Raw genomic sequence first — 20861 nt, 5'->3', positions numbered from 1 at the left:
AATGGAAAAAGGTGATTCAGCCAGACAATGAAGTAATCCGGATAGCTTCGAAGATTTTCACTAGGGGCTCTCCAACTTTTGACTCAGTCTCAATGGAAGTGGCCCATAAAAAGAGAAGGGGACCATATAGTGTAATAACGTTTGGTATAACCAATGTATTAAAAAAGTAGAACACTTACATTTTCCAAGATAAAAAAGCGCTTATAAAATTGTGGCAGGCAGTGGAGTCTCCGACGTGTTTTGTCTAATCAGACTTCATCTGGGGTACCCTACCACTGCTGCCAACCCCTTTATAAAAGGTACTGTGAACCCCCCTAATGAGAATCCAGCTCGTATATGTTAATGGAATGCACTTCCGGGTATCGCCAAAATGGCGGACCCGCGTGCGTTTCAAGCCTCATTTTGGATGTACAATGTGCGTTCCAGCACTCCTGATTATATGTTGAATGGTAATGTACATCCAAATTCATAAATAAATAGCATTTATAGGACTTTATACTTTAAGAAAGAAAACAAGCATTCACAAAGTGAAACAAAACGAAATATTAAGGGCAATATCTAATCCCGTCTCGAATATTCAATTCCGGATCATCTGCCGGAAATAAATGGATATGGGCGGCCCGTTCCTATAATGTGTAGAGCGTCACACTCATTGGCATCTTCCGCCTGCGTGAAACGCAAGCACAGCCGACAAGTGTAAACCCCACCTCCAGGTGGGATGTAACACAATGACGCAGAGAGCATCATGCTCTCCAACATCCTCAGCCTGTGTAAGCCCCGCCTTCAAATAGGACGTGGCGTGATGACGTGGAGAACGTCATGCTCTCCACCATCTTCCACCTGTGTGGAACGCAAGCTGGGCCGGCATCTATCAGGTGTACACCAGAACCTCCAACCAGGGTAGACATGGCGCAATGAGCATCACGGGCAAGATGTAATTACGCGCACTCAGTATGTCAACGCGTCCTTAGGAACAGGATGTCATGTTATAATACCTACATGATGCTGTATGCAAAGGTTATGTACAAACCTGCCTCCGCAACAAAGACAGTATGATGTATATTAAGTGATCCTAATAGTGTTGTCTTAATGTTAAAATATTACAACTTAAGTGGCCATTTGTGATAAATTTGCCAAAGTAGATAAATAAATTAAAAAATCTAAATAAAAAAAATCCAAATAATGTGACTAATATTACATATATGCCTAATCCTAATATAGATATGGAACATGTGACATATTTAATTAAAAAAAAAAAAAAATTCTAAAGAATATGTGATTATGTGACTATACTCCTGAATGTGAGTTGAAATCTCCAATGTAATGACTACAAAGAAAATATTAATAAAGAGTGACCGGTCACGTTAACTAAATTGTGTCCAAACGTAGGGGAAGATAATGATGATAAAAGTGAAGATTAATAATAATAATGAAAAATGAAAAATTTAGTGATGATGCAAAGTTGTATAGATAAAAATCCGTAATGCCGCGTACACACGGTCGGACTTTTCATCTACAAAAGTCCAACGGACGCCGACGGACTAAAGCTGGCTGGTAATCCGATCGTGTGTGGGCTTCTCCGGACTTTCAGCAGACTTTTTCAGCCTCAAATCCGACGGACTTTAGATTTGAAACATGCTTCAAATCTTTACGTCGTAACTACGACGGACCCCGAAATCCGCTCGTCTGTGTGCTAGTCCGACGGACAAAAACCCATGCTAGGGCAGCTATTGGCTACTGGCTATGAACTTCCTTATTTTAGTCCGGTGTACGTCATCACGTACGAATCCGTCGGACTTTTGTGTGGTCGTGTGTAGGCAAGTCCGTTCGTTAGAAAGTCTGCTGCAAGTCCGCCGAAAGTCCGCCGGAAGTCCGCCGGAAGTCTGTCGGACAGGCTGTCGGACTTTTGTAGACGAAAAGTCCGACCGTGTGTACGCGGCATAAGGATTCACATATACATATAAAGATCCGAGAGGGATTCTCATTGGGTGATCTAGACATGTAATAATATATATACAACATACCATATACGAAAACCATACATACAATGTATAGAAAAAATTATTTGAAAAATTGACATAAACAAAAATTACAGCAGGGATAGAAAAGAACTGCCCGGAACAAATTAGATCCTATGATTCATTAATAAAAGCATTAATATCTAATTCCCTGTTCATACCCTGTGAGTGAAGAGACCGTAGCTGGTGTATCCAGAATGTTTCTAATCGAGAAACACCTCTGGCCATGGCCCCACCCCCCCATGGAGGAGTGTATTTGTCTATCACCAAAAATAATGAACCTGCAGGGTTACTATTATGAAATTGTTTATAGTGTCTAGGGACACTATGGTTAGAGTCCCTACCTTTGATGAGATTGATGTGTTCACTCACTCTCACGGTGAAAGTTCTGGTTGTTCGGCCAACATATTGTTTGCCGCAAGGGCAAACAATTAAATACACTACATATTTGGAGCTGCAAGTACAAAATGGTTTAATAGTAAACCTCTTCCCTGTAACAGTGGATGTAAATTCCGTCAATTTACGTCTTATCGGTATGTTATGTTGACAGACAACACATTTCTTACAGGGAAAAAATCCTGTCCAATCATGGAAAAAGGACGGACGTACAGGGGGATTGACCTCATTAGGTGCTATATGTCCCTGTAGGGACGGTGCTCCTCTAAAGATAATTTTAGCCTGTTTAGGTAGTAATTCTCCCAATATATTCTCTTGTCTTAGGACGCCCCAGTGTTTTTTCATGATGTTTTTAATTTGTTTATGTTGTATCGAGTAAGTAGTCAACATAGCCCATTTAAATGTGGCATCCGGTTCTCTATCTGGTTTATTTATAAGGAGGGTCTCCCTGTTAGTATTAGTCACTCTCTGGAGTTCAGCATCTAAGTCGGTCTCGCTGTATCCTTTATCCAGGAATCTCTGTCTTAAGACTTCCGCTTGAGTAATAAATGTATCCGTGTCAGTACAGTTCCTACGGAGTCTGAGGAATTGACTCCGGGGGACTGCATTCAGCCACGAACTGTGATGGCAGCTGTCCCTGGGGATGAAACTGTTTCGATCTGTTGATTTAAAATGGGTATTAAACTTAAATTGTCCATCCGCAATCCCAATTTCTAAATCTAGAAAGTGAATTCCTGTTTCACTAGCCTCATATGTAAGGGAAATCCCTCTGTCATTAGAATTGAGGTCCTCAAAAAACTCTCTCAAAGTCTGGAAGGTCCCACTCCATAGGAGGAGGATGTCGTCTATGTACCTTGCCCACAACACCAGAGACGTGGTATAGTGGGCATAGACGACATCCTCCTCCCATTTGGCCATAAAGAGATTCGCAAGGCTGGGAGCGAACTTTGCTCCCATGGCTACACCGCGCTGCTCTAAGTAATAGCGCTGGTTAAACCAAAAATAGTTGTGTTTGGTTGCGAATTCTAAAAGCTCTATCAAATAATTACTCTGAAAGGATGCCAAAGATTGTTCCTGATCCAAAAAATATTTTACCGCTTCTATCCCTCTGTCATGTGGTATACATGTATACAGCGATGCTACATCCGCCGTGGCCAGGATGTAGCCATCCTGTAATTCTGTATTTTCTAAAAGTCTAATGGTGGAACTCGTGTCCTTTAGATAGGAGGGTGTTTTTTAACCAACGGTTGCAGATAGAAGTCTATGTACTTGCTTATTCGTGAGGTAATGGAATTAATCCCACTCACAATAGGCCTGCCAGGAGGGCATACAGGGTTCTTATGGATCTTTGGCAGGTAATAGATAGTGGGAATTCTGGGTGCCTTAGGTATCATGAATGCTTTTTCTTTCTTATTTAGGATTTTTTGGTCGTAACCTTTAGTCACAAGTTTCTGGAGTCTTTCTTGTATACATTCGTGGGATTATTGGGGAGTTCAGAATAAGTACCTGGTTCATTTAAGATCCGATACATCTCTTCCTCATATTTGTCTTTGTCCAACACCACTATACCTCCCCCTTTGTCCGCCGGGCGAACAACTGCCATCACAGTTCGTGGCTGAATGCAGTCCCCCGGAGTCAATTCCTCAGACTCCGTAGGAACTGTACTGACACGGATACATTTATTACTCAAGCGGAAGTCTTAAGACAGAGATTCTTGGATAAAGGATACAGCGAGACCGACTTAGATGCTGAACTCCAGAGAGTGACTAATACTAACAGGGAAACCCTCCTTATAAATAAACCAGATAGAGAACCGGATGCCACATTTAAATGGGCTATGTTGACTACTTACTCGATACAACATAAACAAATTAAAAACATCATGAAAAAACACTGGGGCGTCCTAAGACAAGACAATATATTGGGAGAATTACTACCTGAACAGGCTAAAATTATCTTTAGAGGAGCACCGTCCCTACAGGGACATATAGCACCTAATGTGGTCAATCCCCCTGTACGTCCGTCCTTTTTCCATGATTGGACAGGATTTTTTCCCTGTAAGAAATGTGTTGTCTGTCAACATAACATACCGATAAGACGTAAATTGACGGAATTTACATCCACTGTTACAGGGAAGAGGTTTACTATTAAACCATTTTGTACTTGCAGCTCCAAATATGTAGTGTATTTAATTGTTTGCCCTTGCGGCAAACAATATGTTGGCCGAACAACCAGAACTTTCACGTGAGAGTGAGTGAACACATCAATCTCATCAAAGGTAGGGACTCTAACCATAGTGTCCCTAGACACTATAAACAATTTCATAATAGTAACCCTGCAGGTTCATTATTTTTGGTGATAGACAAATACACTCCTCCATGGAGGGGTGGGGCCATGACCAGAGGTGTTTCTCGATTAGAAACATTCTGGATACACCAGCTACGGTCTCTTCACCCACAGGGTATGAACAGGGAATTAGATATTAATGCTTTTATTAATGAATCATAGGATCTAATTTGTTCCGGGCAGTTCTTTTCTATCCCTGCTGTAATTTTTGTTTATGTCAATTTTTCACATAATTTTTTCTATACATTGTATGTATGGTTTTCGTATATGGTATGTTGTATATATATTATTACATGTCTAGATCACCCAATGAGAATCCCTCTCGGATCTTTATATGTATATGTGAATCCTTACAGATTTTTATCTATACAACTTTGCATCATCACAAAATTTTTCATTTTTCATTATTATTATTAATCTTCACTTTTATCATCATTATCTTCCCCTACGTTTGGACACAATTTAGTTAACGTGACCGGTCACTCTTTATTAATATTTTCTTTGTAGTCATTACATTGGAGATTTCAACTCACATTCAGGAGTATAGTCACATAATCACATATTCTTTAGAATTTTTTTTTTTTTAATTAAATATGTCACATGTTCCATATCTATATTAGGATTAGGCATATATATAATATTAGTCACATTATTTGGATTTTTTTAATTTAGATTTTTTAATTTATTTATCTACTTTGGCAAATTTATCACAAATGGCCACTTAGTTTGTAATATTTTAACATTAAGACAACACTATTAGGATCACTTAATATACATCATACTGTCTTTGTTGCGGAGGCAGGTTTGTACATAACCTTTGCATACAGCATCATGTAGGTATTATAACATGACATCCTGTTCCTAAGGATGCGTTGACATACTGAGCGCACGTAATTACATCTTGCCAGTGACGCTCATTGCGCCATGTCTACCCTGGTTGGATGTTCTGGTGTACACCTGATAGATGCTGGCCCAGCTTGCGTTCCACACAGGTGGAAGATGGTGGAGAGCATGACGTTCTCCACGTCATCACGCCACGTCCTATTTGAAGGCGGGGCTTACACAGGCTGAGGATGTTGGAGAGCATGACGCTCTCCGCGTCATTGTGTTACATCCCACCTGGAGGTGGGGTTTACACTTGTCGGCTGTGCTTGCGTTCCACGCAGGCGGAAGATGCCAATGAGTGTGACGCTCTACACATTATAGGAACGGGCCGCCCATATCCATTTATTTCCGGCAGATGATCCGGAATTGAATATTCGAGACGGGATTAGATATTGCCCTTAATATTTCGTTTTGTTTCACTTTGGGAATGCTTGTTTTCTTTCTTAAAGTATAAAGTCCTATAAATGCTATTTATTTATGAATTTGGATGTACATTACCATTCAACATATAATCAGGAGTGCTGGAACGCACATTGTACATCCAAAATGAGGCTTGAAACGCACGCGGGTCCGCCATTTTGGCGATACCCGGAAGTGTATTCCATTAACAGATACGAGCTGGATTCTCATTAGGGGGGGTCACAGTACCTTTAAAAAGGGGTTGGCAGCAGTGGTAGGGTACCCCAGATGAAGTCTGATTAGACGAAACGCATCGGGAGACTCCACTGCCTGCCACAATTTTATAAGCGCTTTTTTATCTTGGAAAATGTAAGTGTTCTACTTTTTTAATAAATTGGTTATACCAAACGTTATTACACTATATGGTCCCCTTCTCTTTTTATGGGCCACTTCCATCGAGACTGAGTCAAAAGTTGGAGAGGCCCTAGTGAAAATCTTCAAAGCTATCCGGATTACTTCATTGTCTGGCTGAATCACCTTTTTCCATTGCCGGCTGGCAATATAAGCCTTATTGACTCATTAAGCGTATGTTTGTACGAGTCCAACTTATCCGGTAAGCTTGCACTGCTTCCATGCGGGGGATACACTACATCTGTCCACGGTCCTATTAACCATTTACACGGGGAAAGGAATCGTTGCATTTACAACAAGGGACTTTTCTTCACAATCTGTTTATATCCAACAGTTATTTACTGTCTCCAATGTATATATGCAATATTACCATTGTATTTTGTAATCATTAGTAGCACTACACTTTTTTTATATATCTTGTTTTACAAATTTCCTGTTTTGTTGTGTGAGCTGCTATTTAAATAGAGTAAGCGCAGAGTTTTTTGGTTTTTGTAAGCACAGGAATATCAAACCACTTTGCCGCCGTCATTTTGTAATAGGGTGGGCAGCAAGTGGTTAAAGTCCCACCTTCCTTTTTCTTATACCTGAACCAGGGATGGAGGCACACACTGTGTGCTTAATTTAAAGGCCCAAACTCCCCCCTATTATTCTTCTAGTTGGAAAGCATTAAAACGCGCACTAGGCACAGGACCCAGTCAAGATGATTTTCTTGCAGGGCAGGGCTTTACATTACGAACTCAGGAAACAGGATAAAATGGTACAGTAAGTATTATAGCCTGCTAAACTGAGGGGAGTAAGGGGTTTACATAAAGGAAGACTTTAGATATATGCCAGGAGCAGGTGGAAGGGACTGGATGAACAATCATCCTTCATGCCTGAAGTTTATAGATGAGCTCTCTGGGTTTCAGGGCTCCCTGGGATCTTTGAAAGATAATTAAATGTTGTATACTAATGGGTCTACACTGGAAAAAACATGGCTAAAACTAAACATTAAAGCAGAGATACAGTTCTCACATTTCACGAAAATGGTCCTTATGGCAGACAAAAAATGAGAAAAGCTTAAAAAAAAAACACAAATAGGTCTCCTCAATAATGTAAAAGGCACTGGAACTGGCAGAAATATACTTAACAGTAACATTAATTTATAAAACGGACTCTAGAACAGCCAAACATTAGCATCAAACAGGATATAAGGTGTTTAATATGGAGTAGGGAGAAGCTGAATGAAAGAAAGGAAGGATAAAGATCATGGGGAGAAGTTATGTTGCATAAATTATGGCTCAGACAAACACAAGAGAGCTGACTATAAAGGGGAAAACGGAAGGACAAAAAAAGAGACGGGCCTTTCTTTGCATCATATTTTACAAAGTCACAGAGAGCTTTATTGTTTAGTTACTAATTTCTATTCTAAAAGTGACTGATTGCACACCACATCCTGCTTATTCTAAGTTCAGTGTATGTTTCCATTGCTTTCCATTTGACTTGTAAAATCATCTTTATTCAGAATGCAGGACCTCTTTCAGTCCAACGATCTCATGCAAAAAGCACAAAGAACAACACTTGCCAATTTGAGAGGTTATTGAAAATACTTGGAAAATCCTTATAGCTCTTTACATCTCATCTAGGATCGCAGTAATCAAAAGAGCTTGTAATCAAACAAAAATAAGTGTTTACAAAACAATATTTTCAATGGATTCTCAAAGAAAGTTGGAATCCACTTGAATTGTTGCTGACATTGCTGGGTGAGAATTAAAGTCCATCCTTTCACATATAGGCTCATAATGCTTACAACGGCTCATTTCATAAAGCATTGCAGAGTTTTACAGTACCTGGTAAGTATTGTAACCCAAAGCAACAGTACTTGTGGCCATTGCTAAATGCAATGACTTCATGAAAAAAAATAAATTAATATAATATAATATATATATACACATATATATATATATATATATATATATATATATATATATATATATATATATATATATATATATATATATACACACACATATATACAGACACACACACAAAGACCAGGTAGGATTCTGGGTGCTGTGGATCACCGTGCCTTGTTGCCTTGTGTTATTACACAAACCACAGACCACAATAGCAGACATTACCTGCATGTAGGCTTGCTACCAAGCTTGTGTTTTACCAGCATGGGAGGAAAAGTTAAAGTGGCTCTAAAGCCTCAAGGTTTTTTTACCTTAATGCATTCTATGCATTAAGGTAAAAAACCCTCTCTGCTGCAAGATCCCCCCAGCCCCCTCTTATTCTTACCTGAGCCTGATCCAATGACGTGCATGAGAGCAGCGGCTCTTCCGGCTGTCTCCCTCCTCATTGGACATTTTGATAGCAGTGGGAGCCATTGGCTCCTGCTCCTGTCAATCAACTCCAGTGATGAGGGAGCAGGGGGTCGAGTCCCGCTGTCTGCGTTAATGGACGCCACAGCGAGGCTAGAGAGCGAGCACGCGCGAGTGCCCCCATGGGAAGCGGACAGAGAGGAGGGACCAGAGAAGAGAAGATACGGGGCCGCTCTGTGCAATTCCATTACATTCCATTCAACACGCCTCAACACCCATTTCACTAACGGCCGTGGAGGGACAACAAGTCACAGCATCTTCCCATGTCAGTGGGACCCATCCACAGGTCCCTGGACAAACAGATTTCCCGAGCTAGAACCTCTCCTCAGGAATCCAAGATGGCAGCAGCGAGCCTGCCTCATGCACAGGGTCTTTCTGCACACAGCAAAGCTCCGGACTCCCTGCTCCTCAGCCCTGTCCCAGGGGCATCTGTGAGTATCCACCACGCAGAGGCTGCCTCCCCGGCTTCCACTGAATCCCTAATAGGACACACTGTGGAAGATTTTCTGCTATCCCCAATGAAAGAAAGCTCCAATCTCCCTCAGATAAGGGAGAATTACCAGGCCTTCCAACCTGACCTGCCCACTAATAAAGCAAACATATTCTCCAGATTTTCAGACATGTTCAGCATTCGCCTGTCCCAAACCGCAGCAAACATGACAGGGGATATTAAGGTGGAACTCCAGAACCTAGAATCCCGCATAGAAACGATCGAATCGCACCTGGACACAACAATCACCGGAACTAACCAAAACACGGATCAAATACAGGATCTTCAAGACCAGCTCGAGTCAGCCATATCCAAGATAGATGACCTCGAGAATAGATCTCGCAGATATAACTTCAGGATTAAGGGCCTTCCTGAAACTAACGGATGTGAACGCAGCAGTTTGTTCCATTCTTCAGGACCTCATTCCAGATATTCCATCACACAGATTGGAACTGGACAGGGCCCATAGAGATCTGCTCTATGGCTTGGGGAGGCATAACCCACAGAGAATTATGGGCGCTTTCCATGATTTTTATAAAAATCTTTATAGTAGAGGGGCACAGGAAGACCGTCCTTTTTAGACTCTCTACCTATCCCCAAACTGGAAGACCGCCATATAAAGGAATTAGAATCTCCAATAACGGATGAAGAGGTAGCCCTGGTTATCAAAAACTTGAAACGGAATCTGCCCCTGGACCTGATGGCTTCTCAAATCCCTACTATAAAACTTTTGCACCCATCCTTTCCACATACTTAGCTTGCTTCTTTAACGCATTAAGAAAGGGAGCTACCCTGGAACGCTCACTTAATTCAGCCTTTATCACCATAATCCCGAAACCAGGGAAAAACCCAGGGGAGGTTAGCAACTACAGACCCATATCGCTGATAAATAATGACCTGAAGATAGTAACCAAGATTCTAGCTTCTTCCTTCATAAGCTTATATATATTATGATTGATTCTGTCTCCTGGCCTTATCTATTTAAAATCTTACAACACTGGGGGTTCGGCCAGAACTTCACCAACATTCTAAGAGCATTATACTCGTTTCCCAAAGCCCGTATACTGCTTCAGGGATACTATTCAGAGCCTTTTCTGATTTTCAAAAGGGATAGGGTTGCCCCCTATCCCCCCTGATCTTCGCAATAGCGATTGAAACTTTAGCAATAGCAATAAGGAGCCACCCAGATATCCATGGTGTACGTTGTGGCCAAAACGCACACAAATGTGCACTCTTTGCAGATGATCTGCTTCTCTTCATCACATCACCACTTATCTCCTTACTAAATGTCTGCTGCCTAGTGGATGACTTTGGAAAAATCTCGGAACTCCTAGTCAACATGTCAAAGTCACAGGCCCTCAACATAAATCTTTCAGACCCATTAGTCTCCCGGCTAAAAGGCTACCTTCTCTTTTCATGGAATGAGAATAACATTCCTTATCTAAGGGTGCATCTACCACATAGGATAGATCAAATATAACTACCCGCTATTATTTAAAAAACTGGAACTGGATTTGCGAGACTGGTCTCAACTTAATCTATCTTGGCTAGGGAGGGTACATACCATAAAGATGACATTGCTCCCACAAATCCTATACCTGTTTCGATCCCTACCTATACCTATTAAAACAGATCATCTGCGATGCTTCCAGGCAAAAATTATTACCTTTGTCTGGGGTTCGAAGGGACACAGACTAGCTAAGGGGATCCTTTTTCAAGCCGAAAAAAGGAGGATGGGTCTACCTAACCTACTCAAATATTACCAAGCAGCCCAGTTAGCCTAGATATCAATTGTTTACTCTCAGTTTGATAAACCCGATTGGGTGAATATGGAAAGAGAAGCAGTACCACAATTCACGCTAGACATCTTGATGTGGAGTCATCCAAGCAAACGACCTGCAATTCTCGCTCCAACGCTTTCTCACTCCATGACATTATGGGACAAACCCAAAATTCTCCCAGAGCTGGTCTCTCTAATTCATCCGCTAGCTCATCTCTTCCATAATCCCCAATTCCCACCAGGCATGAACATTGGGGCCTTTCAGTGGTGGCTAAACAAAGGGTTATACAGAATCCGCCATTTTTTTAATTCAACGGGTCCACTTACCCTAAAATCACTATATCAATAAACTCGAAATGCCTTTGAGTGAAACTTTCAGACACCGACAAATCTCACACTTCCTACACTCCATTTGGGGAACCAAACCCTTACCACCCAGCATCACACCATATGAACGCTGGTGCGGCCAGATTATGGAGCGGAGGGGAGGGATTTTAACGATATGCGAGACACTTTCAGTAGTGCACACCAAAACAAGCTATATGTTGGCCTGGGAGAAAGATCTCCAACAGAAATGGGAGTTGGATGAATGGCACAGAGCAATAACATGGTCAAACCGAGGTATACTCAACACGTCCCTCATGGAGGCAGACTTAAAAGTTCTAACAAGATGGTACCTAGTCACCACCAGACTAGCAAAATTGTATCCATCAACCCCCCCCCCTATGTTTCTGAGGGTGCGCACATATAGGATTTATGGTCTACATATGGTGGGAATGTCCAAAGCTAAGAGGGTTCTGGGATAGAATCTTTACGATAATCAGAAAGACCACTGGTCTGTCCATTCCCAAGTCCCCTCACATAGCATTGCCCAACTTTCCAATCTAAAGGGCCACTAAAAGTAAGTGGAGCCACATTCACTTCATCCTCCTAGGAGCCAAACTGACGATAATGAAAGCATGGAAAAAGTACCCAGGCCAAACAAAAAATATCATGGATCGTGGCCCAGGAAAAGATGATCGGTATCCTCCAAGACACAGTTGAAAAATTTAAGGCCACCTGGGAACCGTGGGCTGACTACATGCACGTATCCCTAACACCTTCGTAGGACTTGATCAAAATTTGTTAAGAGTAGCATTCCGACTCTTATTCTTCTTTTTTCATCATCCTCGCCACCTGATCTATTCCTACCCTTTCCCTTTTCCACCCTTCTTTTCTCTTCTTTCCATCCTTTTCTCACTTTTATCACGTATAGAGGGCTACCAGGTTCAGAAGGTAACATCCTCCCTAGTTCTAGTTAAAAAACACATAACAGAGCCCACCTTGGTAGGGAACAAGACTGTCATCCGATGCACAAGGAGCGAGAGCTTAATGAATGGAACACTGTTCCATTAGGGATGTCTAGACTTAAAATCCCAGCTGGAAGTCTACGGGACACATACTTCAAATGGACATACCTTCCCTTGTGAGGAGAACGTTGATGTATCGTTAAGTGATTGAAATATCCTAACTAGTAACATGCTTTACCGCCAACCCGATGTACGAATGTTCCTAACCCATGGATATCTGTACGCTCTGTAATCACAGTTTGGTAACCTTCGCATTATTCTGTCTTCATTATGTTTTTATTTGTTTCTTTTTTGAAATCTCAATAAAAACCGATTGAAAAAAAAATGTTTGGCCATGTGTCAAATTTGAACCAGAAATGGATTTTTCATCGCTACAATTATCCTAAACTCACTAGCATATCCACCACGGAATGGCTTAAAGAGAAAACATGGAGGCTTATGAACTGACCTAGTCAAAGCCTTTATTTGAATGCCAACGAATCATTGTGACGGATTTGGAATGGCAGTCTAATTGCAAGATTTTGTGGGTTTCCTTGCACAAAGGAATTTTGCATGGAGGACTGCTCAAAAATTTTATTTGTCAATGTTGGAGACTGGTGGGCAGTTATGCAAAAAAAAAGTAATTTGAAAGGCCAAGGGTGTACTTACTTTTTGCACAGTACACCATTATATAATTGTTGATGAATAAATTATTGAAAAGGCAAATTTTCATTGTGATTTTTTTTCAAGCCACCATGTCGGAGAAACAACCTGGTTTCGTTGTTAGGAGTATCAATGTGTCCAAAGATTACACCTTCTTGGCCCACAAAACAAAATATTAAGTTGTAGGGGTCTGAAGTGGTAAGGAGAAAATGGCACAGCTTTAAATGAGCTTACCATCAAACTGGGCTGTAGAGTTTGAGTCTGGGAGCTGAGAGTTGCAAGTTAGTTTTTTTTTTTTTGGGGGGGGGGGGGCAAAGTAAGGCTAGCACTAGTGTTAATACTTTGGTGAACACTTGTGGCACAAAAGACAGGCCTACTAGAAGGGCTACAACTGGTAGTGTGGTTGCCCACAGCAAATTTGACCCAGCCTTTGGTCATACGGGCATGATTTAAAGCAGTGCGATTTAAAGCCTGACTTCAACCACTACTTCAGAATTACTTCTGTGATATTTGTAACAATTTGATATGACTGGCTACTTCAGTGAGAGGGGCTGTCCATGCCACAGGGAGGAACAGTGATGTAATGAACAAAAGTTTAATTAGCAAAGGTTTAATATTTAACTTCTTTCAGGTTCAAAAAGTGCTGATATAGACACAGGTACGATTTACAGCATGGTTTACATTATAGTCTATGGCAGTGAAATTGTTAAGAAATCCTGAAGTAATACATGAACTACCTATCAAATCGCACTACTTGAAATTGTACCTATTAAGACACTGCCATAGAAACACATTAGATGCTACTTCAGGTACGATTTGTAAATCGCATTTCATACCTAAAGTGGTACTCGTGTGACTGGGGGCTGAAGGTAGCATTGGTGCACTGGAAACATGGGGATATGCAAGTAAGCATGCTGATGTCTACGGAAGCTAGAAAGTCTTCATAATGGTGGAACGCTATGACAGACCTAAAGGATTCCATACAAACATTTTTGGGATTAAATGACATTTATTACTTAAGCCTGAAAGAAGTTAAATATTAACCCCTTTGCTAGTTAAACTTTTGTTCATAACATCACTTTTCCTCCCTGTGACATGGACAGCTCTTCTCACTGAGGTAGCACTGAAGTCATATCAAATTGTTACATAGAAGTAGTGCTGAAGAAGTGGTTGAAGGCGGCCTTTAAATAACACAACTTTAAATTGTACACCAGTGTGACCACAGCCTTCAGATGGGGCAAATGCCCCCCTTTGGTTTTGAACAGTAAAAAGGTTGGAGGAAAACTGTTGAAACCTTTCTGCAGTTGGAACAATAGCAATGATTTCATGATCCCAAAGATCTACAAGAGTAGCATTGATATTTGTCAGTCTGTGTGGAGACAGACAGATTTGACAACCTAAAAGCAGTGTAGCGGTAGTACAAAGCTAAAGCTCTGTGTTCTGTGTCAATAATTATAGTTGCAATTGTATCCCTAAACTCTAGCATAGCTGTAGAGTACTCCTTCCTGGAAAAGGATGAGGAAGGAGTCACGCCTGAAGGTGCTAGGGAGGGAGGAGTGTGGTCTCAAGTAGAGAAAAACAATCCAGGCTTTCATTGGCAAGTCACTTTTGACACTGCAGTGGATCATAAGTTGGTGAGGGCCAACAGAGCGGGACTACCCTCTCAGCATTTGGAATCCAACATTTTCTACTGCTATCTAAACTGACTTAAACATCAAAAGGAATCTTTGTTGCTCACAAACCAACTGCTAAGAGCTGGAGAGGTAATGGACCGAGGTGGCTGGGTCACTGTGGGTAGCAGCAAAAAATAAGGTGAAAAACTGCATGTCCCCTGCATTTAGGCATATCTACAAGGGAGTCTTCAGAGTCATACCAGAGGCTGTGCCACGGCTCTAGAAGTGTAAAGCGCTCTGCGTCTAACCAACACAGTACACACAAGTATGAGAAGCAACAAAATTAGAGCCCGAAGATCACACTACATGTAGGTAGTGTGATCTTCGGGTATGGCCCCCCAAGGCATCGCCAAGGCATCGCTGAGGTTTAGTCAATATGGATTACTGCGCAAAGGGAGCTCATCTCAGAAGCAACATTTCATTGATTAAACTAAAAAAGTTCCTGAAACAAGAAAAATGACAAGTAAAAATGGTAAATCGTTTTTCAACACTACCCTCTCCACAAGTTGACCCTGCTGCTGCCCAAGAATGGTTTTGTTGCTTATCCATAGATACAGTGGAAGAGTGAGCAGAGCCAACCTAGGACAGGAAACGCGTTACCGACTGGATAGGTGAAAATAAAGGAAAAAACATAAAAATAGAAATGAATGCAGCCACCACATCTAAGAATTGGTAAGTTGCAATATATTATAATTCTGCTTTTGGGTTTTGATACACTTTAAAGGCATTGTTTCCACTGTAAAGAGATTATCTCATCACACTTTAACATGTGCTGAGAATGTATATGGCATTTGACCCCCTTGTCTACTAGTAAAATCCAGAACATTCTTAGACAGATCTGGAAAGTGTAAAAAAATTCAAGTTTAATTCCTTAACACTTTTGATGCCATGATCCTGCCTTCATCTCTACTCCAGGTGTCTGGGTCAGTTTGGAAATGTTCACGTGTATCTATAGAAACAAGCAATAGCTTTTAAGACCCCAAACAATATATGTTTTAACAATAGAGATTTTGCAGAGTTAAACACTAATAATGAAGTTCTATAAGCCTAAATAAAAAATTTAAAGCAGTAGTAAACTTTCCAAGAAAATAAAATAAAAACTTCCCCCCTACAAGGTAATGTCATATTGTGCTAGAATGCATCACTCACTAGCCCATTATGATAGACTGTCAGGGCTTCCATCTTCACCCGGTCTTCCGTCTGGGTTTCTGGGTTCCAGCTGTTTTAATGGCCGAGCCACGATGACGTCACCAAGTGCACAGGAGCCACAGTAGTGGCACAGCGTTCTGAAAGCACGGCTTGCCATCCCTTCAGGGCGTGATGTCACCAGTTGCAGAAATAGTGAATATCTACTAAGCGGTGCATGTTTAGGAGATATTCATTGTACCTACAGGTAAGCTTTATTGTAAGCTTAACTGAAGGTACAAGTGAACAAGGGGTGTTTACTACAGCTTTGCCCAGGTTCACACTAAGCAGCTGAACTTGCACGATTTCACTCCCGCATGTCAGTCCCCATTTTGGCAGCGATTTCGTAAACATCTGTGCAGGTTTCTGAATAGATGTCAATGTAAATCGCAGCCCGAAATCGCAAAAAAGTAGTACAGAAACTATTTTTTGAAATTGGTGCAGCACCGCAAATGCGGCATCGCACCAATTAGGATGGTGTCATTGAAGGCAACTGCCCCCGATTTGACATGTCAAATCGCATGTCAAAGCGCTCCAGTATGAACCAGGGCTTTAAGAAAGCCTATAAAACATTACCAGCATGCAAAAAAAAAAAGGAAATCTCATTCATAACACTAATACTAAACTTACATTGGAGATAAAACTGTGTAGAGCTAACAGATCACATGTACAACCTAATGTGAGGCAAAAATCACAAAATGTCAAATGACACAAAACTTGAAATATGTGACTTGCCAAGTGGTCCAATTCTTTGGTACTTTAAAATAAAGTTGAAGCCTCATGTTCCCTGACCAGTGTAGTTGATTGGTATACTGTGCAGGGAGTGTGTCTGACTGCTAGTGACTTGGGCAGCAGAGCTCTGGCTCTCGAATGTGCTGTTTAACAATGCATATACTTTGTAAAAGTTAAAAAAAAAAAAGAAAAAAAGTACAATATTTTTTTAATCATCATGGAGCCTAGCTGCAAAAAACTAAAATAAACTGTGGCTTTAAACCAAATCTGCACTTTGCCCATCTAGGGCAAAGTAAGCATTTCCTTGCATAGAGGACTTACTATGCTGCTGGTATTTGCTTCCTCTGCAATACCTAACTACCCTGGTATGGAGTTACCCTGTTATTAGTGCTTGAGTGGCTAAGCAGGGCATGAGAAGGGCGCTTCTTCCTGTGTATGCTACATTTCTGACCCAAGTCAGAATTTACATAGGGAATTTTTAAATATTTTTTCAAGAGAGTCTTCTTAAAGTGGTTGTTAAGCCACTTCTATAAAATCCTCCCATCCCCTCAGTAACATAACAATAACTGTCCCTGTGTCTGTGTTATATAAAAAAAAAAAAAAACACTGATCTGTACCTATATCACAGCGGCTTCCAGAGATCACGTGACTCCTCCGCTCTCTCCTCTGCCCGGCTGACAGCTCCAGCGGGCGGGGCCGAGCACTCCGATGACGTCAGCTGGGGAGGAGGGGAAGAAAGGAGAGAGAGAGAGCTGAGGAGTCACGTGATCGGCGAGAGCCACTGTGATATAGGTACAGATCAGCATATTTTTTATATAACACAGGCACAGGGGCAGAGAACATTATATTACAGAGGAGATGGGATGATTTTACAGTAATTATGAGAGCAATATGTGCAGAGGGGGCGGGTGCTGTTACGAGCAGACAGGCAAGGAGGGAGGGGGGGGGGGTGGAGGAGAGGACAGAGCAGGGCTGCAGATGACGAAGGCACGTAAACTGACCATGGTGTCAGGGCTCAGCAGCCATGAAAACCCGTGGTCAGTTTACAGGGGGGGAGGGTATAGCCAGGCAGGATCAGCCAGGTTTTTTTAGGTGTTACAGGGGGCCAAATTACACAGCACAGGCACTATACTGTATAACATGCTTAAGGGAACAGGATCCTTTTTTTTTAGGTTAACAAATGCTTTAACTGCTTTACAACAAACTGGCTGCATCAAATGCTGGTTTTAAATTATCATAACTGGTGAAGACACCACAGCTCTTACCTGGCCAAGATGAATCTCCTGCTCATGAACAAGCTGTTGTTTTGCTTTCTCTACTTGATTAAGCTGGTCTTCTTGTTCATTACATTTTTCCCATAGTTCCCTAGCTTCATTCTGAAGACATCTTATCTTCTGTTGGAGTCTTGAAAGCTCTGCCTCCTGGAGGCTCAACTAACCATTAAAAGGAAAACAAACATTTAATGTACAGGTAAAAAAATGAAAGTGTTTTTTTCCATGTTTAAACATCAATGATTACATAATAATGATTACATAAAAAAACATAAAAAGACATCTCACTAAGATATTGTATGTCAGGGATTGACGGCAAGCTGTGTAAAATTGTCACTTAGATGAATGTCTTTCTTTTTTAGTTGAAGTCTTTTGGTTACATCCTTATGCCTAGCACTAAAGCTCAGTGTTTGAACTGTGATATAGCAGCTTCTGCAATGTAGCTTATAAGTCAGCTTACTTTAATGGGAGTTTGCTTTATTTGCTCTTTTTGCTGTAGGAAGCAAGGTCTAGCCTGTCTGATCTAGGGGTGCAGTAAAAAAAGTCAAAGAGGGTATACTATTAACACACCTATTAGATTGTAAGCCCCCAGAAGTAGGGCTCTCCTAACCCTCTTGTATTGAATTGTATTGTTGCTATATTGTCTCCCTTTATATGGCAAAGCACTGCACAAACTGTTGGCGTTATATAAATACTGTATAATAACACGCCCTCATCTTATCATCTACAGCAGAGTTCCACCGATTAGATTAGAAACCCCCAACCCTTCACATCAATGTCCTTCCTTCACACCAGAGTCCCCCCCCTCCATCTCAGCCCTCATCATATCAGAGTTGCCCCTCCACATTACAGTCTGCCTCTGTTGACATCAGAGTCTGCTCCCTTCACAACAGAGCCCCTAGTCCTGCCTTCAAATCTTTGCTACAGCATCATGGCAGGAGGCAGAACAGGTCTAGATGGAAGCAGGACTTCTGTCGACTTTTAAATTCCCACCTCAGATTAACATAATTCGGCCACCATCACCATAGCAACATATGACACTATGCATTCTAGTCTGCCCCCTGCATCATAGAAATGAATAATGCAGCGCAGCAGATAGGAGCAAGGCACCGCGCAGCCATGCCAAGGCTGCACACTACACCCCAGCTCCTTTACTTCCCGATACCAACATCAGCCATGGGGGACGTGAATGAAATCTGGGGGCTCAGCCTGCCTCAGCGCCCCCCAGATCCGTCCCTGGTAGGAAGTACGAAACTCATGACCCTAAAGCAATCAGAGAAAAAAAACGTGGCCTGCTTTGAAAATGTAAAGATTAGACAGAAAACCTCCATGAGATAATGCTTTAACTTATTGGTTGATCACTCAGCTACAACGCATTGAGCTATGTAACAAACAACTAGAAATAACAAGTATTTCTTGGGGTCCCATAAGGTGGAAGAGCATGGTTGGAGTATCTGCTGGGGCTATATGGTGACAAATTTCCAGCCTTTGCGTTATCTTGTTTACATTACGTTACATTCAGTCAGTACAAATATCATCACATGCTTTGGATAAACATCCTCAAAAAAAAAAAAAAAAGTCATGCTTGATGGACCTCATGGTCTATTTCTGCTGTCAGTCTTCTATGTATCACCGATTGAGTACCACATATTCCACAATGCATTCTGGTATATATCCCATATTTTCCTTTCTGATGCAGAGCCAAAGGAACCAATCATTTAAGTCAATTACAGCCAAGCTCTAGATCCTTCTATAGGTGCAAGCCTATAGCCCATGGATAACTTGCCTGTGTCCTGTACTATACAAAGAAGACAAGTACCTTCTATTGCTCTTAGCCTCCTCCAAATCTCCAAATTCCATTGTTTTGCTGCTGTGATCGGATTCCTGATGAAGAGTGGCTACATTCATTCTCCCATTGCATGTAGGAACGTATCCACCCTCCAGGGATAAACGATGGACTTTGGAATGTGTAGTTTGCATAGAGCAGTGCACATGACTGAAACTAACATGCACTGCTCATTTCAAACAAATGGAAGTGAGGGAGAAAAAGGAGAGGTTCGGGCCCTAACACCAGAGCACTTTTTCAATACAAATATAAAATTTAATTAGAGCTGAATATTTCCTGGAATAATTTCATGTTTGGGTATGGTCCTTTGGTATCATGCAGTTTTAGTTTCACACACCCGAAAACACACAATGTTTTCCAATGCATGGGGGTGTCATTAACAATTAAGGTCACCCTGGAGTGTCTTCTAAAGAGCAGCGCGGTTTGCCTGTGGTCTGGGAAACCCACACAGTGGTGAACCTAGGCAAACTCAGTGATTGTCTTTTTTGACTATACTGTATTAATGAAGCAAAAAACAAATGCCTTAAAATAGAATTCCAGCCTAACACTAACAAGTCTTAAAAAAGTCCTATTCCCCTCCTGCTATCTATACTGCCCAACTCTGTTAGTGAGTGCCAGCTGCAGGGGAGAGGAGAGAGCATCCGACAACAACTGGGAATTCCGAGAGCCGTGACTTCACTCATGGGCTCCTATGACCCAGTTGCTATTGCTACTTCCTCCTCTCCCCTGCAACCGCCACTGACTGACACAAATGGGCCAAAGCAGCAGGATCGTGTAACTGGACAAGAGCAGACTAAAAAGCAGACTAAAATATGCAAGTATACACATTGAAAGCAATGGGAGGCTCCCGACTCACACAGCTAATTGCAGCCACTTACATGTAATTGCTATGCGGTGATTACCTGCAAGTAATCAGCCCTGGATGCAAACTATCAATAGGCCTGCCTCCCGCAACTAAATCGGCGGTACCTTCCACTGATTTTCTCGCATCTACACTCTGTCCGGCAAAAACGCAAGTGTGACTGTAGCCTTAGGGCAGCTTCACACTGCCCTATCACAAGGGCAGCTAACCCAT

At 41.6% G+C, this 20861-nt stretch overlaps 1 protein-coding gene across 6 annotated transcripts in view; it reads right to left on the bottom strand.

Moving 5' to 3' along the window:
• Positions 1 to 20861, bottom strand: part of LOC141145285 (uncharacterized) — a 577610-nt gene that overhangs the window by 463219 nt on the left and 93530 nt on the right. For all 6 annotated transcript variants that reach the window (XM_073631839.1, XM_073631841.1, XM_073631840.1 and 3 more), the window contains exon 6: positions 17935 to 18102. In XM_073631839.1, the coding sequence (XP_073487940.1) occupies positions 17935 to 18102 (168 nt within the window). The remainder of the gene's footprint in view (positions 1 to 17934; positions 18103 to 20861) is intronic.

This window comes from Aquarana catesbeiana, linkage group LG05 (genome assembly GCF_042186555.1).
Source record: "Aquarana catesbeiana isolate 2022-GZ linkage group LG05, ASM4218655v1, whole genome shotgun sequence".
NCBI classification, from domain to species: Eukaryota; Metazoa; Chordata; class Amphibia; order Anura; family Ranidae; genus Aquarana; species Aquarana catesbeiana.
The sequence above is the reverse complement of the archived record's forward strand: the minus strand, read 5'-3'. Positions and strand labels throughout refer to the sequence as shown.